At 33.6% G+C, this 22,906-nt stretch overlaps 1 protein-coding gene and 1 long non-coding RNA gene across 4 annotated transcripts in view; one reads left to right on the forward strand and one right to left on the reverse strand.

Annotated features, from left to right (window-relative positions):
• IMMP2L (inner mitochondrial membrane peptidase subunit 2) overlaps positions 1-22,906 on the reverse strand; it is a 906,633-nt gene that overhangs the window by 279,390 nt on the left and 604,337 nt on the right. For all 3 annotated transcript variants that reach the window (XM_079149361.1, XM_079149362.1, XM_079149363.1), the window contains exon 5: positions 22,495-22,560. In XM_079149361.1, the coding sequence (XP_079005487.1) occupies positions 22,495-22,560 (66 nt within the window). The remainder of the gene's footprint in view (positions 1-22,494; positions 22,561-22,906) is intronic.
• Positions 1-22,906, forward strand: part of LOC306667093 — a 624,638-nt gene that overhangs the window by 224,355 nt on the left and 377,377 nt on the right. The window lies entirely within an intron of this gene.

Below are 22,906 nucleotides of genomic sequence, written 5' to 3' on the forward strand. Positions count from 1 at the left end.
GCACAGAGTACAACATGAGCAGAGATAAAAGTATGATTAGAATGTAGACAAAGTTCCCCTCCATGCTCTGAATATGGCACAGTATATGAAGAGGAGTGGGTTACTAGACTCATGAACCTCCATGCTGCACAGTTTAGGGGTAAAGAGGTTTACAAGCCAGAGGATTCCACCTGAAACAGCCTACCTACTTGAGAGCAGATTCAGGGTACTCAGAACTCCAGGAGGGATTGACAAATCTAAGACACAATACAAAAATCCTCTGTTGAATGCTTCCATCATTCTAACACAGATGCCATGTAATTGCTTACATTTGACCATTTTTGAGCTACAAGAAGCAATATTTTATGGTTAAACCTCATGCAACCAGGGGTAAGAATGGAAGTGGGAAGAAGATGTTGACTTTCAGACCTGTTATGCTCTGCAAAGTCAGTTTATCTTTGCTCACACTACCAAGTTCTCATCTGTGGAAGTAAAAACCCATTTAGATTCTATATCCTGTCCTTGCAGAAGAGACTTTTTATAATCTCACAGTACCTTGGCCTCTGCCAGACCCTTTTTTAGTGAATCTTGTCTCACTTTCAACTATGCCAACAAGTTGTTGGAGGCACACAAAGCATCTGTGGGCTTCTATAAGAAATCTACAAATATCAAGCAAGCAAATTTAAGAGAATTATTTAAAAATTTGAGTACCAATCTTTGATCAGCCATAGAGCAGGTGCTACTAGTAAGAATGGGTATCAAAGGATGACTCCAAATGCCTTCCTGGCTGAGGAATTTCATCTAGTTGAGAAGGCACACATTCTATAAATAAAAGCAATACTAGTAGAGGGACACATAAAATGACAGAAGGTGAGATGAGGGATGGTGGAATGAGTACTCTGTGATGTGTATTCTGAGCCAGACTGGACAGGAAACACATTCCTTTACTAAAAATATGCTTCCAATAGACACATTTCTTCAAGTGAAATAAGAAGAAATCCAAACTAATTCATCTATGTATTACAATTACAGCTTACAAATTTGAATAAGTAAGCATTTGATGGAGTTGCTGATTAAAAATAAAATTGATTTTTTTCTAATGGTCACCTAAGAAGAAGAATATCCTTAAAACATAATATGCAATTCTTACCAGAAGATGAGTTTGAAGAGTGGGATAGATTGAAAATCTGAATATTAGATAATTCTCTATGCAAATCACTTTTTGACTCTATCTGTAAGTCTGATTTTACCACAAATTAAAACTTCCAAGAGTACAGAAGAACTAACAGAGACTTCCAGAACACTTCACTCATGAACATACAAACAATAGGCAGGGATTCTTTTATTTGTACCTGAAAAGCTAAGTTTACATTACCAAATCCTCTAAGCAGAAAAAAAGTGAGGACTTCCAAAGCTGACTCCTAGAGATGGAAGAAAGTTTAGAACAGTGGTTTTTAATCATGAGACTCACCAGAAGAGCTCTTAAAATTCTGGAACCTGGGGCTTCATCCACAGTGTTCCTGATTGAATTGAATGGTGGAAGGGGGCCAAGGTCTTTTTTAACCTGTACCAGGAAAGCCCTTAAAAATTACAGATTCCTGGGCTCCATACATTGATATTTCAAATTTAGTTGATTTGAAGTTACTCTCAGGAATCTGGGTTTTAAAAAGTGTCCCAAGAACTTCCTCATTTTGTCAGATTTTTTAAATCTGCAAAATTGCAAAACACCATGATATTCGGTTCTAAAACATAAAGCACAAGAAGTCTAAAAATAATGTAATACAATTCACTGTGCTGTGACAGAAATAGTCTGAGGGCCCCTGGGATGCCACCTGGAAATTCCATGTTGATAGCACCATGATAGTCAATGAAGCTCTCTGTCTTGAACCCCCATCTCTAGGAAGGTGGACCAAAGGACTTCTACTCTGTCCTCTTTTAAAGGAAGATAATAGAGATATCTCCCTCTAGAAAAGCATGTTCACAATTAAGCAGTCACATAAGCAAGTATCAGGATATAGATCAGGGGTTAATCTGAAATAAAATGTGGATAACTCACTATTCTTATTTTGCCAACAACAAAAGGATCAATAGTACTTAACATAATCATTTTACTTATATGTGGAATCTACAAAGGTACAAACAAGTACAGCCCAAAATGGTTACCAGAGGCTTAGGAGGTGGGGGTGTAGATGGGGAAGAGAGAGACATTGGCCAATAAGTACAAAGCTATAGCTATATAGGAGGAATCAGTTGTAGTATTCTACTGCATAGTAAAATATTGCATTTAATAGTAATGTATTATATACTTTAAAATAGCTAAAGGATTTTAAATGCTGTCACCACAAAGAAATTTTAAATATCTGAAGTGATGGATATGCTAATTATCTAATTATTCCACAATGTATACCTGTATCAAAAGATCATTTTGTACCCCATAATACATATGATTATTATTTGTCAAACATAAAACTTAAAAAAAAGAAGGATGTAGCTGCTATGAAGGCTTCTAAGTGAAACCCCAAGGTAGAAGAGATCTCAAATGAAAAGGGCTGTTTAGATACAAGAGAAAGCAATTTTCTGTATATTTTGCTAAAAGGGAAACATCCTCATGTTATAGACTTGTGGACAAAACAGTAGTACTACATTATGACACTAACATTGGTTTGAAGACATTTTTTTTTCTGGAAATGGGAAAAATCTAGTTCAGAGATAATGCAATGGGGTAACTATTTTAAAAATTAAGGTAATATAAATATAAAATAATATAGATTGCTAGAAAAACTAGGCATATGGTTGGTTATTCATTAGGGAATATAAAATTATAAGATCTCAGGGATAAAGCATCTTCAGAGGTCTCATTCAACCATTCAGCTACCAACAGAATAAAAAATAACTGATAGTTCTCCAATGAGTATCACCTGATCAAATCAGACTGAGGATTAAGGGAAGCGAATTTTAGTTCATTAGCTAGTTACATTAACTTGGGCAGGTTACGTACCTTTTCAGGTCTCAGTTTGTTGATACATAACATGAGTGAACTCAATTCAACACTGAAGTTATGTCATTGCATTAGGCAAATGTATGTCCCTATTTAGTAAAAGAGTAATCAAATGAAACAACAAATGAAAACCTGGAGTGACTTGACCACTGCGGAATACCTCAGGTGTCATGAGAAAGACAAACCATAAGATTATATTTTGGTTACAATATGCTGTGGGAAGAGAATGTCAGAATTTAGAAATTCTGTATGACAAATATGCTTATAAGTGGTGTTTTAATCATTACTACCTCACATGCTGACAGAGTGCTGCATGAAGGAAGCCAGCCTGATAAAATACTTAGGGGACCAATCATCACTGTTGACATTCATCCAACACGACAGAGGAAATCGCTACTCTGGAGAGTTATGTTCAGCATAATCAGTGATAATGCTGTCTTTAAAATGGAAATAAGAACCTAGAGTAACGGCACCTTTTTAGGTTGGATGCATCTCTCAGAAGAATGGTTTGTGTATTTCTCATCTCTAGCATAAGTAAAACATTTCATTTTATCCAGAAACCTACTGGGAGAAACATGCCATTTTGGGGGATATTCTGTTGATGACAGTATTATGACCACACAATATATCAATTGAAGCACCATGAGACAGCATACCATACAATTCACGTTGCTCAGCATAATTTGTTTCTAAAACATTATTTATTTGCAGCTATTGTAACTGGGAAAACTGCTGATGATCTCAAAGATGTTCTTATTCTTTAGTGGTCTTTGCAATGAATACTGCCTGTGATCCTTTTGCTCCACACACACACACAAAAAGATCTTTTCAGTCATGATTAAGTCATGGTTGAAATTCTTACAATTACTTTATTGCATTTAAACTTAAGTCAATGCTTACTTTATGCTTCGTAATTCCATTTAGGGAACAAAGCAGGATATTACTGTTGAGTGAAAGACAAAGGGTTTAAAATTGTGAATGATTTAAATAAGCCACAAGTTTGATCTTATTTATTTCATTCATTCCCAGCATGTTTAATTTAAAGACTTTATGCTTTTCAGGTTTTTCCTATTGAGAAGGTAAAATCTAATGCTTAATATTGTTCTTTCAGAGTCCATGTACAATAGAATACAAAGGAAAATCATGAACTACACTCAATAACCAAATGCACCTACAACTTTCTTAGGTTCTGACAGTATGGCAAAAATTCTAATTCATTAGGTTTTTATGTTCTCCTTTCACAGAATTATGTATATACTGTTGTGCTCAACTTTTGTTAAAATAACATAGCTATCCCTCAGTCCATTAAAAGACATCCACAACTTGGTTAAAATGACTTTAAAATAAACTTAAAAATGTCACAAATTAATGTTAAATTTGTTTTAACAGCCTTGCTTTGGAGTATAAAATCTCTTTGTAATCAAATATTTGTAAAATAAAATTCGCAGAATGATTTCTGTGGATTTACCTAACAAATCCCATTTCAAAAGTATATCTATGCCATTATTTTCAATCATGTATTACATTGCATTCCAGAGTTAAGTTTCTTACAATAAATATTAACGTAATGTGGAAAGATTTTATAATTTTTCAACTTACAAGGAATCCTTGACAACCAAATGCTGAACTTAAATTGTAGAATAACTCATTAGAAAATACACTACAGCACCGTCAAGATTTACAACAAACACACTGGAAGTGTTTTAAAAATTAATATTAAGCTGCTATGCTTGGCTTAATTAGCTTTCTTCTTCGTTTACAAAGCATATCTGTCTGGTTTTATGAACTTGGTCTCCAGTCCCCTTTTCTACAAACCTGTTTAATTAAAGTTTAACAGCTGTGTATGCTTTAGAAACAGCAGAAAGATTTTTCTCCCTTGAAATACTTAATCCTTTCTTAAAATATGATCCTTCTGAATATATATTTAGTGGACAAGGGATAATGTGATAACTGAGAAACAATGAAAGATTAGAACCTTGGTGCCATGTATTCAATGGGTAGACAGTTTATTGAATCCCAAGCCACCAGGAAATCCTTGCCCATCAGCATGAGCACATCTTTGTTCTTTGAAAATATATAAAATGGCAGATAGGTAAAACAAAACAAAAATATATATATATATAAACTATAAAATTAAATGGAAAGCTATAAAATACAGTATTTAGTGGTTTTTATAAGACATTTTTAGATACTAGTAAACACATCCAACACCCAAAGAGTTTGACAAGTATGGTAATTAGCCAGCTATTTTGATCAATGACTTGTAAAGCCAGTGCTACCAGTTTACCATCATACCTGGAAATATTTATTAAATAATGATATATATCTGCCAAAATTTTCTGAACTAAATTAAAAGGTTGATGGATGAGATGAAACCTCAAATAGAATATTTTTTCTTGTGAGATTAAAATATAGTAATACAAAATTAATTATGGATCATTAGCTAAGGCATAGAGTTTCATACAGTCACAACTCCAGTTTTCTCTCCTCCAAGGGTTCTCTTCAGCAGTACTAACCTGACCACAATGCAGGGAAATAACATGCACTTTTATGCCCTTGTGAAAATGAATTATTTGACATAGGCTCGCTTCCCCTACTGTGCATTGCTTGTGTGCTCTGTTTGTGGTATATGCTTATTTGATATGTGCACACTGATGCAAGAACAAAATCAATTCTTTTCCAGGTGAGTTCTAATAGAAATTTGGGTAACATGAGTTATGGTTTAAAATGTTTACTTTCCATTCCATTGGTATAGTCATATAGGCCCACTCTGTTGATATCAAGCTTAGCCATATAGATTGTTTTGGCCAATGACATATGAATGGATATAACATGTGCCACTTTGAAGAAATCTTAAGTTCCATCCCATTATTCTACGACGCTTTTGTTTTGCTTTGTTTCGTTCATTTCCATTGAGATGACAAAGACTGTCAGCCTGAGTCCCTGAGGGAAGAAAATAAGGAGTAGGGCCTCCTATGGCCCATGATGAACATATGAGTGTGAAAAACACAACTTTACTAATTATAAACCACAGAGATCTGGTGGTAGTTTGTTGTCACAGAATATGTTAGCCTAAGCTCATTGACACAGGGCCTATCTGAGCTTTTTCAATAATAAACAAGAACATCCATCCCCTTTGTTGTGCAGGGACAATCCCTGCAGCATTTATAATGCTGGAGAGAGAAAAGGAAGACAGATGGCTGAGACTCATGTTCTGTACCACTTGCCTTCCTTAACCTTCAGCAACATGAAAAACTAATGTTCAGCAAATTAGAGAGTTTACATTTTTAAAGATAAGGAGTTGGGATTGATACTAATTGGACTAAGTTGAAATATTTCCAAAATAAATACAATCATTTCACAGAGTGATATTCAGGATTAAAGTTGCATAAATATTGCAAGAGCTTTTGGCAGTCATTAAATTTGACAAATGCAGTACTTACTAAGCATTCCCTTGATACACTAGATTTCTTAAGATAGGATTATGCTAGATCCTAGGCTCCAAAAATTAGTTGCTGACCCTGACCTCAGGGATCTCAAAGGTAGAGGGATGGATGGATGTATGCACATTTGGCTCTAATTCAATTAGATGTATTTTACCCCTGTTGGCTCAAGAGAGTACTATGGAAACAGAAGATGACAATAACTTGTGTCAGGGTAAAGAAGGAATAGCTATGCACAGGATTAAACATGGGCATATGTAGAGAAGAATGAAAGTGTTTTTTAATCTTTATATAGTGCTAGCATACAGCATGAGTGCGCATATGAGTGGGAAATGTGACAAAAGGGTAACCATAGTGTATAACAGGAGCACAGAAAGGACTTAATCCTAACTGGAGAAGGTTTTAAAAAGCAATGTCTGAACTGAGATGTTGGTTTGCATACACATATTTTTAAAAATAAGTACATTTTTAAAAATAAATTAATGCATACCATATACATACATATTATGTGTGTATATACCATATTTCTCCTAATGCATATATGTGTGTTTGTGTGTGTGTGTATATATATATATATATATAGGAGTTATATATATGAGTTATATATATATATATATATATATATACACACACACACAAACACACACATGCAGATATATGTGCAAATAACAGAGATGGAGAAGAGAGAAATGTTCCTGAGGTAGTCCTCAGCAAGGGTGTATAGTAAAACATCTCCCTCAGATGCCCAACCACCCAGTCTCCTTCTCTAAAAGCAAAAGTTACTCATTTACTATATCTGCTTACCAGTTTCAATTTCAACGAAAGTGAAAGAAAACATCTAACAAAATGATCAGGGTGGAAGAGATGGTCAGGATCTGAGAAATTATGTTGACTAATTCCAGAGATAGTTAACTCATATACAAGCATACATGTATGTGGTATGTGTATGTACACACAGAGCTATCCTTTTCTTCTTAACTGTTACAGAATATTCTATTTTATGAATGTATCATAATGTCCTTGTACTGACATTCATATAGAAGATTTTCGGTCTTTTTCCTTCATAAACAATACTGTAGCGAACTCCATTATTCATACTTCTTTGAACCTATGGCAAATCTATCTACCAGATACATTCCTAGAAAAGGAATTGCTCAGTAGGAATTAGCTAGTGGAAACCAAACCAAAACATACCAACAAAAAAACAAGACCAAAAGAAGGGTGCTTCTTGAAAAGCAGTGGTACATGAAAATATACCCAGTTGCCACGAAACTGCAAACTACTGGAAGGACTATATGGTAATGAGGAGAACATGGTTTGATACTCAGAGTATCATGGTTTGATACTCAGAGGCCAGATCATGAGGGGCTGCATTTGTGCTGCTCTATGTGAAAGGCATGAGATTTATGTTTTCCAAAAAATCATTCTTGTGGAAGTGTGTAGGATGTTCCGGTAAGGGTAAGAAAGGAAAATCAGCTAGTATGCAGCCACAGTAATCCAGGGAGGAGACAAAGGATTGCTAACCCATCTTCTGGTTACCAAGAGAAAGTGCTCTCCCCACTTGCCCCAGGTGACATGATGTTTCTAGATGTCACACTTTGAGAAACAATTGATAACAACACAGCAACACCACCCTCCATGAGGTGGTTAGGTTGCCTACAGAATGCACATAGACAAACATGTGCTCCTCTATAATAAAGCATTTCCAGGTTTTTATAACTTTAAAATATTGAACAAACATGTCATAAGATTTATAGGAAATGCCCTTTTATATACCTTTGTAAAACACAATGGATTAACACTAACTCACTAATAAATATGAAATCATTAAGTGGATATATATAAAAGTTATGCCAAGTATTTCAAGTTCTAAAGTCTACTTCATGAATCTGAAACTACCAGAGGTAAGATTAAATGACTTTATACTTTCTTAAATAATCTCTGAGAATAAAATTAAAAAAGGCAAATTACAAACTAGAAATATATTTGATCTAAACATAAGGAATTAAGATACTTGATAGATTCAAAACCAATATGAAAACTTTAAATACCAATTCTAAAAATGGGCAATTATAGGATAGATAGTTCTTAGTAAAGGAAACAATGTTAATTAGTATATATACTCTTCACTATGACTAGCAATGAAAACAATTAAAACTAAAACAAGAAACTTTTTAACGTTTTGCATTAACAAAGATTAAAATGAATTTAATACTCATTACTAACTCAATACAGAGCAACATTTTCATATTCTTGGAAAAATTTCTATCTTTCCTGATTTTCTTCCACTTTATTGCTAAGAAGTTTGCAAATTATAATAATAATGAAAAAGGCATTATTTTTTGAAAGTCATGTGAGGATACTAGTGCTCAGAAATATTATAAAGTTAGGAGTCTTTTCAATTTCCATCACACAGTAAGCATTCTCTTGATTTTAATGATAGTTGTATTAGATTTGGAATTCAAGCTTAATTTACATAATCCTCCAAAGACAGGCCCAGAAATCCATTAAAGGTCACCTTACTTTCTCATACATATACCAAATTCTAATCTGTTCATTCGTTTCCTCTTCTATTATCATAGCCTCTGCTTTCGTAAAGCTTACTGCTTATTATACTTTCATCTCGAATAGAAAATCTTTCAGTTTTGGCTTTCCATCCTACTAAACTCCATTCCAGTATGTATTACTAGCTCCTCTTCATGTTATGGTAAAAGATTAAATAGTCATTTACTTTTTGATGTGTGTAAAATTGAAATCCAGACTCCAGAAATGTTCTTTGGAAGTATCAATACACCTAGAGGTGAAGCAGTGTGGGATGCAGTATTTATCACTGCCTGCTCTGGGCTGCATATTAAAATCAGGTATCACATAATGGTCAGAGAGAATTTATTTGTGTAATAAACAAAGTAGAAAATCTCCTTGGTTCCCAGGTGTCCAGTTGCAGCGCCTCAAGTTAATGACTTGCTGCTCACCATACCTCAAATATACAAGTTTCATCACACAATTTACTCTTCTGAAAGAAAATAACAACTGTCAGACCCCTAATAATGAAAAAAGTTAATCATTTTCATTCACATTCTCATTTGAATCACAACTACCAGGATGATCAATTCCAAAGTCTTATTAGTTCTGCTAGTGAGAACAATTTGGGCTCTCATGCAGCACCACTTTGCATAAGAAAACTAGGGAGACATTTTTTTAATGAATAATTTACAAATTAATATTTCTTTTGCAATTTTACAAAATAGCAAATATAGACTTTTATTTCAAAATCAACATTAGGAATATTTAGTCATTGCTTGTGACTTAACATATTATATACATAAGTAGCCCTCACAATAAGTAAAATGATATTTGAACATTTTCTATAATAGTGAATGAGTTGAGGAACTAAGTTACTTAAAAATAATAATCTGTCTTCTAGGGTATTAGCTCTTTCGGGTTATTGATTTGATCTGGCACAGGCAGATTGAGCTAACATAACAGCTACAAGACAATTGGAGTCCTAATGCTGGGCTGATAAGATGAACTGTACACGGCATGGGATAGTATTCTAACAGAATTTTACCAACTGTAGGACTATTCCTTCTGTAGGAAGAAGAGACTATTTAAATAATGAAATGTACTATTTTCTTTTATGAGCATGTAATTACTCTTCAATTAAGGTATTCCATAGTGTTTTATAATATAATAGCTCTTCCTTTTCCAAATCATGATATACATCAATACCAATGTCATGAAGCTTTCCCACTACAATTTTTTCAATGAGTTTTGAATTTTTGGACTTTAAGAATTACTGGTTATCAGATTAACTATCTCATTATAATAATCCATTTTGAGTTGATTTATATGCATAGTGGGGATATAGCTCAGTGTTAGAGTGCTTGCCTAGTATGCAGTAGAACCTGAGTAAGATGCTCAGTGTAAGACTAACAAAAAAAAAAAAAAGATCCAATTTCAGTCTTCCACATGTGGATATGTATTTTTCTCAACAGTTGTTGACTATCCTTTCTCCACTGTGCATTTTTGGTACACTTGTGAAATCTCAGTTGATGATATATGCATGAGCTTTCTATTCTGTTCCATTGGTATATATGCCCATCTTTATAACAGTACAATCCTGTTCTAATTTCTGTAACATTATAATAGATTTTTAAAAATTTTTTATTATTTTTTTATTTTTACAGACTACATTTTGATTCCTTGTACATAAATGGGGTACAACTTCTCATTTCTATGGTTATGCACGATTATGTTTGTGTAGATTAATACCATTCATGTAATCATACATGCACATAGGGTAATGATGTCTGTCTCATTCCACCATTTTTCATATACCCCCTCTCATTTCCCTGTACATAATCTAAAGTTCCAACATTTTTCTCTCACCTCCCAACCTCCACTCCCATTATATATCATCATCCACTTATCAGGGATTTTTTTTAAGAAAAATTCTATGGTTTCAGTTATGCATGATTAAGATCTGAAAATACTAAATTAGAATTTTTTAAAATAAATAATAACATTTTACATGTTGCATTTTTCTGTGTAGATTCTTTCCACAAGATCTTCTTGGATTCAAGGCACACTGTTGTGGAGAATGAAAAATGATGCCCCTGCTATGGGAAACATTATGGTGGTTTCTCAAAAATTTCAAACAATAACTATAGTAGTTTCCCTGATGAATAGGGAATACATTCAAAACTGGGGGGTAGATGCCTGAAACCATGTATAGTATCAAACCCTATAAGTACTATCCTCTTTTTAAATACATACTTATGACCAAGTTTAACTTATAAATTAGGTACAGTAAGATATGAATAATTAATAATAAAATACAGTAATTATAATAATATTCTGCAACAAAATTTATGTTTAGTGTCTGTCTCTCTCAAAATATTGTATTTTCTCCTTTTCATTTAAAGGAAGCATTTTATGGATCCTCTTAAGACATCTTAATTTCATCATCCCTACTTCCACACTCTTGGACCATTTTTAAGTCAAATAAGGGCTACTTGAACACAAGCATTGTGACGCTGAAAGAGTTAATCTGATAACCAAGAAAGCTATTAAATAACCAAGAGATGAACAGTGCATAGTGCATGGACATGCTGACAAAGGGATGACTATGTTGCAAGCATGATGGAGCAGGATGCCACAGATTCCATCATGCTACTCAGAACTGTGCAAAATTTAAAATGTGTTATTGTTTATGTCTAAAATTCCCTACATAATATTTTCAGACCTCAGTTTACCATGCATAGCTAAAACCACAGAAAACAAAGCCACATATAAGGGGAATTATTGCACGACATAATGCAGAAGTTCCACTTCTGGATATTTACACTAAAGAATTAAAATCAGGATCTTGAGATATTAGCCCTCCTATGTTCACTGTAATTCTCATCACCATAGTCAAGATGTGGAATCAACTGAAATATCCATCAAAATATTTGTAGATAAAGAAAATATGTTATACACATACAGTGAAATATTATTGTCTTAAAAAAAGACAGAATCCTACTATACACAACAACATGAATAAATTAGGAATATATACCATCTGGCTTTTACCAGATGGGCAAATACTGCATATATGCTACTTATATGAAGTATAAAAACTAGCCACTCATAGAATCAGGGAGTAGAATCGTGTGTACCAGGGGCTAGGAGGAGAGAGAAATGAGGAGTTGCAAATTGAAGGGCATAAAATTTCAGTCATGCAAGATGAATAAGTTCTAGAGATTTTGCTGTACAACACTGTAGCCAACAATATTACACTGCATACATAACAATCTTTTAAAAGGGTAAATCTCATATAATCTCACCACAATAAAATGAAAATTTAAATTCATCTTTTTAAAAAAGTGTTTTTGTTTCTTCCAACAATAGGATTCATAAAACATGGAGCTATACATTTACCTGGCAGTACATCAAAATTATTTTAACTGTGAAGACAAAAGATTGATAATCTAAAATGGGAAAGAAGCCAAGCAGAAAATTAATACATGATAATAGAATACAAAAATTTGATAGTGTATTAAAGTTAACAAAGTTAACAAAGTATTTGTGTTTCTTTTAAAAAATCTTCTATGGTTTTCAAAATAACCCTGAAAATATATAATATGTTAATATCAACAAGGTCAATAACTGCCAAGGTCACAGAGCTCATAAGGAACAGAGCTGGAAGTACACAGGTAATGTCTCATTCCAAGGGCAACACACTCTACCATATCATGCTGTCTCACTTTGTTCTTAGATATCTAAAAAATATTTCACATAAAAATTTTAATAAAAAATTGAAAGTATCCATAATTAAATCAGTATTGAATATATCTGCTCTGTGCCTCAAATTCTTCCTCTAAACATTTTAAAAGAGAACCAGTGCTCAATGTTAAGTTGAAACAAGTTTAACTTAAATTACACAAAAATAGAAGTGGCATATGTTCTTTAATTATTAAATAATTATTCAGGCTGAAATAGTCTTATGTTCCTAAAAAAGTATTTTAAGACAATCTTTTGAATGTCCTATTGTGAAAATTATATCTTTTCAAAATGTTTGGCAAATTTAAATTACTGTAGGTAGAGAAAAAAAATCAATATTGAGTTCAAGGAATAAATAAAATTTAGTATTTCTCTATTTTAAGATAGTATTTCTATTTTACTTGGAGTTCATGACTTCAGGTAGGTGTACTCTAAGAAATGTAATCAAACCAGAGTTACCACACTAATACTCTGACCAGCTCCAGATGCAATGAGCTTCCTACTAGGAAACATCAGACTCCACAGGGGCTCTTCACTTCATTTATTATATCATGGAAGAGTAAGGTTCATGGCAGAACTGAGAAGAAAAGGTCCAGTGACAGGCCACAAGAAAAGAAGCTCAGTGACAAGCATCAAAAATCAAACACTGATTAGTATCTTTTCAAGTGAAGCCAGGAGATGACTGAGCATCAGGCAGATTACATCATCTTGCTAGGATCCCTATCACAGAGACTTTTTTCTAATTCAGTTAACACTCTTCTTCCTACCCAAAGCACTTCTGTTAGTTCATTCCAAAGACTGCCTAGAGAACACAGGGTTGTGGTTGTATACTCCCTTTTAGAAAATCTGGGTACAATATGAAGAATATTAAATAATGAGGACATTATTCAACATTCATTTTTCCTTCCTTTTTCAATGAAATCTTTGTCTAGAGTGTGTATCATCACTACCAAAAAATGCATTATAGTATCTTTGTGCAGGTTAATCCTAGGACTATTACAGGACTAAAAGTCTATAATTTATGTTTTAACATACCTTCCTAGTAAAGGTATACTAGCAGAACATACACATAGGAAAATATTAGTCCATAAGATGTGTTATAGTTTGGATGTGAGGTATCCCCAAAAGAACATCCATGCGACAATGCAAGAACATTCAGCGAGTCAATCTCTTCAGTGGTAACCGAAGGCAGAAAGGGTGTGGCTGCAGGAGGTTGGCATTGGGGGTGTGCCTTGGGGAATATATTTTATATGTGACAGATGAATCTCTCTGCTTTCTGATCATCATGTGAGCCACTTCCCTCTGCCACACTCTTCCACTAAGATGTTCTGCTTCACCTCAAGCCCCAAGGAATGGAGCCAGCTGTGTATGGACTGAGACCTCTGAAACCGTGGGCCCTGAAATAAATTTTTCTCCTTAAAATTGTTCTTGTCAGATGTATTGTTTGCAGCAACAAAAAAGCTGACTAAAAAAAGATGTATCTCAAGTGTATTTGTGAAATGTTCAAGGAAAGAGCTAGTGTCAGATAAATACTTTTCTAATATTTTTAATCTCCTGCTATGAAACACAGGTTAGAAGGTTACTCGCCACATATATGTCAGAGGGTATGAACTCGGGTAAATGAAAAGAAGACCTTTCCCTTTTAATTGATATGCTCCAGTATTGTTTGAATTTTACATACTAAACATGAATTAATTCCTTTTGCGATTCAGGAGGCTGCAGGTCTTTCCTCATCTCAAATACATAGCCCAGCTCCTCAGGCCAACCAGATGCTCTCTGCCCCACCCCTACTCTGCTAAGCTCTAGGGGGCTTTAGCATATCCCTAAGATGGTGATTTCTTGTTATACTACAACTGTTTAATTGATTTTGTTATCTTACCTTCAGACTACAAGTTTCAGAGGGATAAGAATTATCTGAGTCTTTTGATATTTATAACCCTGGAAGCCAGAACTGTGTTGAGCAAATAGTTAATACTCAAGGCACTCAATAAACAATTAGTTAAATCACAACAACTACTGCTACCATCTCACACTTACTAGACAAAAACTATGTCTCAGGCCCTGTACTAATCAAATTATATCCATTATTTCATGTAATCTTCAAGAAAGCTCCACGGAGAATGCACTACTATAATATTTATTTTATAGATGAGAAAAATTAGGTTTACAGAATTAAATAATTTGGCAAGGTAGCAAAGTCAGCAGCAAAGCTGTGATCTGAATCAAGGCAGTCTGAATTTGTCATCTGTACCCATGGCTTCCACACCATACTAAATGAATAAATGAAAGACTATGCAAGAATAATTAAGTAGAGAAGATTTTCTAAAGAAGAACTCTATTCAAGAGACAGCAAGACTAAGGGAGAAAATGAAACCATTCAGGGAAACCACTGATAGGGGTGGAGAGAATACCACCACAATAATAGGTGTAACATTACTGGAAAAAGCAATTCAATCTCAATGGTCTATTGACTTTCAGCAAATATCATACCCTTCTAGAACAAGGTGTACACATTATGTTTGATACAGTGTCTCCAGAAACCTCCCTACAGAGCTAAATTACAAAAACAATTTTGACTTAAAAATTGACATTTATAAAAACATTTAGTAATCTTCATGTAAAATCAAGATAAACATTTCTAGACATGAACTATTTATCTGATGGTAAGAAAGAAATGCCAATTTCTAGAACATAGCTTTTATTATCAACTAATACATTAATAGATACATAAATAATCACCTACAACTATATAAAAGAAAGAGATATTTTCACAAATATATGAATTGCTGAGAAATCTGTAATTATTTTAGTAAGAGAGAATTGTAATTTTTCAGCAAGAAGAAGGTAAGACTATCCAGACTATTTTAATAATTTCCAATGGTAACATCAGAGGGAAACTAATAATTCTTCACAAAACCCCTTATTTAGTGGTAACGAAATCCTTAAACAGACCCTGAGATACCTAAATTCAGTACTCAAGTCCATATCCACTAAATAGCAGCATTTATCAGAACCTAAGTATTAAATGAGGATGTGCAATTTTGATTGGGAATAATTCATTGTTTAAATTAAACCAAACTAACAGGCCTCAGAGATTTCTCAAAACCTTCTGCTCAAATTAGCAACTAGGAACAAGTATATAAATATTCTCTGTCCTGCTTCCATTTGAGAACTATAAAATAAAACTATTAGCTTCCATGCTCCAAAACACTTTATTCACTAGTCTTTATCAGAGTCCTGGACATAAGCTTCTTTTCAAATCTCCTTCCTTTCAGTTCAGAAAGCATTGCTAATTCCTAAACTACCAGAAATACCATAAATCAATGCATGGAAGAGAGCCATGCAAACACATTAGGCTTTTATTATTCAGAGCTACTGCACCAACAATAAAAAAGAAGAAGAAGAAGAAGTTATTAAACAAGCATCATTTGTAGTTTCACTGGGGAAAACTCAATTTAGTTCTGTTTTTCTTCCTATAGAGCTTCATTTTCTACAATATAATATGATTCAGCTGTCTGTGATAGGCTAATATTGATTTCCATACCTTCAATAGTCCATTTAAAATCAACAGGCTTTAAGACGTTTAATTTCTAGTGGTTCAATGGATTTTTTTGCTAATACCAGAAAGTTATTTTTAATAAATTATGGTGTTTTGACATTTTACAATATAGTGTTTAGACTTGAAGAGGAATTGTCATTCAAATATTTTGCAGTGAGAAAAGTTTTATGATTCCCTACCTCTGATTGTTCTGCTCTGACAATAAGGGTTACAGAAAGTCTCACATTGTGCTTTCCAGTAGGAAAATGACTATGTAGTGGGCAGGACATGCTTCTTAGAACACTTCTGATCCTCCCCTACCTAAATCCTCCCTGGGGTCAATAAGTTATTCTGTTTCCTGGGAACACTTCTTGGAATTCATCTGACACAAGGAGAGTAGCAAATGAAACAAAACCAATGTACGTGAAGTGAATTATAAAGTAGATTACACACTTCACTGGTCGGATGACCATTTACTGCGGTTTGTCTTGGCAGCCCTGGTTCATGTTTGATTATCCCAATGCAATAATTAATATTATCCTCTTTCACTCTACAAAGGCTCCTACTTTAGGTGATAAATTAGATGGGGACTAAAAGGACTCCATTTACTTGCTTAATTGAGGTTGGTAACAACATGAAACCCCAGATACCAAAAGTCTATGAAGTATATTTCACCAAGTTAAGAGGAGAAATGATGCTGAGTTTCCTTTCTGACTGGGGAGAGATATGAGAAACAGAAATATGAGTGCCCTAATAAACAATGTTGCCACTTTAGAAATTTCAATTGTGATTGACTCACATTGATGTGCTGTGGTTTAGGGATTTACATTCATTTTATGCTTTTCTAAAACTGTGCTTCAATGTGAGTCATAACAAATTAATAAGAAAAAGCAAATAACTATGAACAGCATTTTGGTGGAACTAATGAGTATGTCTAAATATTACTTTCATTAGCTTTTTACTGTTAGTATTATAGATAAGCATACCCATTTGGGTCAACATTATGAAAATGACTACATTGCTAGCTAAGAGATTCAGAAAATCGAGCCACTGCCTTGTGATTTTAATAAATGTTGGCATCAAAATAGAAAGTCCACACTCTCAAAGGGTCCTCTTTAAAACCTTGGGAATTCTTGGTTGAATTCTCTAAACAAATACTTCAGCTCTATTTTCACTTCTTGATATAGTGAGTGTGATTATAAATAATGTGACTATTTTTATGTGATTAACTGGAAATAAATCAGAGTAGTCATCATGCTTGTCATAAACAAGGGCACTTAATGCATTTACCAGAAGCTAGACATTACTTCTTCAAGGGAGAAACATTCTGACCAGTTATTTAAGTCAGATTGCTCACCTCTAGTCTATTCTCACACCGCAGACAGTAATCATTAAAGAAGCCGGTCAGATCATATCATTTCTACTGGCTGGTCATCCTTCTCAAAACAATCCTAGATTCTTACTGATACATGAGATGCTGAAAACCTTCAGGAGTAACTTCTTAACTCAATCTCCTTCCTTAAATGGTGGCTTCCCACAATTCCCTAAGCTCACCTAGTAAGTATTCTTCTTAAGTTTGCTATTTGTTTGTTCATTTGTTTGCTTTGAACTATCTTTCTCCCAGATATTAGTGTGGTTCTTTTTCCTCCCTCCCTTATTTTCAAGTCTTCTCAAACATTTCTTGTTACACAGATTTTCAAGAAACACCTTACCTAACATCTACCCCTACCTTGACTCTCTACCTCTTTTCCTATTTTATTTTTCTTTATAGCACTTCTCAACCATGATATTGCATTCTAAGTTGCATATTGTTTACTTATATGTTAAATGTTAATTGCTTACTGTCTGCTTCAAACCACTAGAATATAAGCACCATGAGGGCAGGAACCTATTTCTTTCATTTGCTAGTATCTCTTGTTATCTAGAGGAGTGTTCATTAAATGAATGGCACTGAGGTGTACACTGTCTGTGAACTGACTGAATGGAATATAACCTGATTATCTAACACAAATTTCGAAATTTGGATTGAAATGTTTTAACTTATGAATTTGAAGTCCACAACTTCCCCCTTGCACATGACCTTTTTAAATCAGTTTCCTCTGAGAAGGGTATTTCATATAGTGTTGATGAATGTAAATATAGAAAAACTTTCTCAGAGGGAAATTTCACAATCTAAATTAGAACTACAGAGTACCAACCACAAAACATGCCTTGACCTCATAATTCCACTTACAGCTATTTATTCTACAAAAATAAGTGTACAAAGGTTTGTGTGCAAGTATGTTCATTATAACATTTTGAATTCAATAGGGCTATTTTATTTCTGCAATTAAAAAAAAGAAAAAAAAATCCCTAAACTGACCTCGGTGGCACATGCCTGTAATCCCAGCAGCTTGGAAGGCCTCGGCGGTAGGATCTAGAGTTCAAAGCCAGCCTCAGCAAATGCAAGGCTCTAAGCAACTCAGTGAGACCCCCTCATCTCTAAATAAAATACAAAATAGTGCTGGGAATGTGACTCAGTGGCTGAGTACCCCTAAGTTCAATCCCTAGTACCCCTCCAAAAAAAAAAAAAACCTAAAAAAACGTTTTTCTTCCTTAGAGAGTAATATAAAAGCATCTATTAATGAGAACAGAGAACACTTTTACTGAACTGAATTTTCCATTGGTAATGCCTAGTACAGTGACTGCAAATTGCAATTTTGCGATGCCCTGTTCTGGGATACCTAACAGTACCTGCCATCCCTACAAACTCTTGCAACAGTTTTCTTACAACTACAGGATATGCACCAGGTGACTGGTCTACCTAGTCACAGATAACTAGACAGGGGAAGAGTACCTATCCTAAGGGCAGATGATCAACTGGTTGACCAGTGGTCATCAGATGGATATATCCTATGTCTATAATTATAGATGGTTACATTTATACCTCGAAGGGGTACAGTGAGACTTCTCTCACTTAGTATAGACATGAAGAACACAAAAGGAAATCAACAGTGGGCAATTGTGCAAAAGGCAACTGGAATACAAAGAAGGTAGGCAAAGACAATGTGCCAACAGATAGAGAGCACAAGTGTCAGAAACCAGAAGTCCTAATGTTCCACCATTGCTGTTCTTGGGTGAGGCAAGGCGGATCCTTGGTTCCTACTGCCCTTACTTTCCCAGGGATCTTTAAAATAATGCTCTTTAAACTATATTTCAATACATACCTGCTTTTTAGCAACCTAAAGGAGTTTAACCAGCAGTATATTATTGGGAGCTTGGATTAAACCTTTAACAGGCCCAATCTCTGAAAAGATTATGTTTTTCTCTATCCTCTAATTATGCATGATTGAATTAAAAATACTACTGACAAGTACAGTAAGTATAACTAAATTCTAAAAAAGTTTTTTTCTTTGATCATTTTATGAAATAACAATTTTTCTCCAAGAAAAAAAAATTTGGTAATCCACATTTGTACTTAGATTCCCTTCTATGTAACCCAGTAATATCCAAAGAAAGGTAGGTCTGGAAAGTCCATAGCACAGTCCAAAGCACTTTGCCTGTCACCATTTGGGACACTATTTGACTCATGACTTCTAGTGGTAGTTAGAAAGCATATTTCTACAAGTGTTTTTCTATGTTCTGTCATTTTAAAAAATGGGGACCAGAGGAATATGCATCAATACATTATATTTTGTTACCTAAATATACTCTAACATTTTTCAGCACTGTTAGAATTGTTGGAATATATTCAATTATTAATATAAACCCCAGGAATGCCAGTATATTTAAGTCATAAAGTTTCAAAGAAAATAAACTTTTAATTTTTGTTAAAAACAGCATATGCTGAAAAACAACTATTTTTAAATTATTTTTCAAATACTATTAGATTCTATATAGGAGGTAAGTATTGAGCCCAAGTACTTCCATTACTCATTGCTCCAGGATTGAGGTATAGTAAATGGGGACAAATGGAGCCATATGTCATGGTGCAATCTGCAGACTTTCCAAGCATGGGCCACAGCAGTGCAGAGAGCATGCATGCTATCACATGGCCCCAAACCTGTGCCATTAACCATGGCTTTGGCTCTGACTCCAACTCTGCTAAGTGAACCTAATATTTACATTTGCTGAAGAAGGCAACCACCCTGACTGTTTCTCAGAGAGGTGTACTGTAGAATTTCTGATTGCAAAGACCAATATAGTCTGACCCTGCTTTGCAAGCTCACATTGTTGACTATTCAGCTAGTGACCAATAATGATAAAACTGAGTTAAAAGCTGTGTTCTCTTCGGATTACAATGTAAAACAGATCCCTTGACAATCTTAATTGTTAGATTACTTTACACAGATGAAACTTCTGCTTGCTTTGTCAACTAATTCATTTTTTCAAAAAGCTTTACTGATATGTCATTCATATAACATACAATTTACCAACTGAGTTGGATAATTCAGTGTTTTTAGTATTTTAGTTTTTAATTGCAAATCTAATATTTAACACTTTTCATATCTCAAAAAAAAAAAAAAAAAAAAAAAGCAAGCAAACCAACAAACAAAACCCTGTGTCCCATAACAGTATGTCTCCTTCCCCCTCTTCCACACCTTTGGGAAACACTACTCTTATTTCTGTTACTATGGATTTGCCTATTCTGGATATTTCATATATATGGAAACATATAATATGTGGTCTTTTTGACCAGCTTCTTTCACTTACCCTAATGTTTTCAAGTTTGCTGATGCATTCTTTAATGGAATTGCATCATATCTATACACTGTTTTTCAAATACTAAAAGTGTATTTTGAATACTTTTAGATTAATATTTAAATTATAACAATAAAGCTTTTAAATTGATATTTAAATTATGCCTTATTAAAGTCTTCAAAAGAAGAAGAGACCAAACAAATATACATGAATTTAAACCACAGCTGAATATAATAATTTCACTGATATTATATAGGATACTAATGAACATTTGATCCTGACTTGAAACTTTTTCCCATAAATCCATACATTGAAAAGTACTTGAATTATTTGCATTCAAGACTCATACTTTCAAAAATGTTGAGGATCCCCAAAAATCTGTGTTTTTGTGGATACTATGTACCAATATTTACCATATTGGAAATTAAGAGAAAATTTTTTAAAGTCAATTTGATAATTTAATTTAAAATGACCATAGACCTATGTCATAAAAAACATATCTGAATGAAAAACGCAGTTGTTGTCTAAAACAAAAGAAAAAATAGTGAAGAGGGGCATTTTTACATTTTTGTAAATCTTTTTAATGTCTAGCTTAACAGACATTAGCTGGATTGTCATATCTGCTTTTGCCTTCAATCTATTACAATATCACACAACTGGAAAATTACACTGTATGTTCACAAGAAATGAGAATATAAAGGGCAAATAACATGTTAACATTACTGAAAAAGATGTTTTGATCTCATAGGACACCTAAGTGGGTCATAGGGATCCCCAGCTATCTTGAAGCCATCTTTGAGAACCCCTGGTCTAGATTCTGCTCTAATACTGACTGAGATTTATTTTAATGAGATTACTTAATCTGTTGTATTATTAATACAGAGTTTTAGGATGGATCTTCTTGGTAAAACATTATCAGAAAACTTCCAGAGTAGTTTTCAAAGCATTTTGACTACTATATTATATACACCTGGTTATAATATACTTAAAGTAAACAATCTAAGGGAAATATAGCATGCCATGTTACTATTTATTTACTCAACCTGAAATATTGTTCTTAGTTTATCAGCAAGTAGAATAGATGTGAATTACTATACTTGGTTTAAATACCTGATTATTACAATATTATCTATAGCTTCTATTCTTCTCACTAATTCATAAGTTCTGTCTTACATCCTTTCAAGGTTTCCCCTCATCTTCATGATTATAAAAGATTGCTATTAGTTTCTATATTTGCTTTGTAAACCATAAAATGTTCTTGGATTTTTCTAAAATGGACCATAATATAACAATCTTCAAATAATTGTGCTAATTTGAGTACCTGAAAAAATGATTTACTAGTCAAAAAGTATGTGGTTAATTTTGGTTTAATTAATATTTATTTTTCCTACACTTCCCAATTTAAGAGTAATAACAGAATCAGTAATATTATGTATGCCGACCATCCTGAAATGATTAATGATGCTCACTAAAGATGTAGCAGCTCATGTGGAGTATCTCCAAAGTTTTGTGATTCAAAGTGTGATTTAAAACTAAATTTTAAAATCTATGTATTAAAACTCAAACTCAAAAACCACAGTGTGGGCACCTACCTTATAATATCTCCTTCAAGAGCAATCACTCTCTTAATGATTTTTTGTTCTGGATTTTTAGGAGACCTAGAAGAAAAGGATAAAGTTATACAGTTAGTTTTGTCTCTATTGTCTTAAGAAAATGAAAAGAAATTCTATAAGCAAATAGACTATATTAAAGTTATTATAGAATTCTTTGAACCTATGGTATGACATCAATCTTAGGTGTGAAGTAAAGTTACTACTGAAATAATTTTTATTTCAAGTATCTGGAGAAAAAGAAGTCATGCTGAAACTTTGCAAAAAAAATACAGAATAAAGAATTTTGTTATTAAGGGATAAAGCTTATTAATAGGCTATTAGTGTCATTTAGTACTTTTGGGAAAGACAAAAGAAAACATACATAAGAAAACATTTAGACATTTCTTTAAAA

Source organism: Sciurus vulgaris, assembly GCF_902686455.1.
Source record: "Sciurus vulgaris genome assembly, chromosome: 8".
Classification (NCBI taxonomy): Eukaryota; Metazoa; Chordata; class Mammalia; order Rodentia; family Sciuridae; genus Sciurus; species Sciurus vulgaris.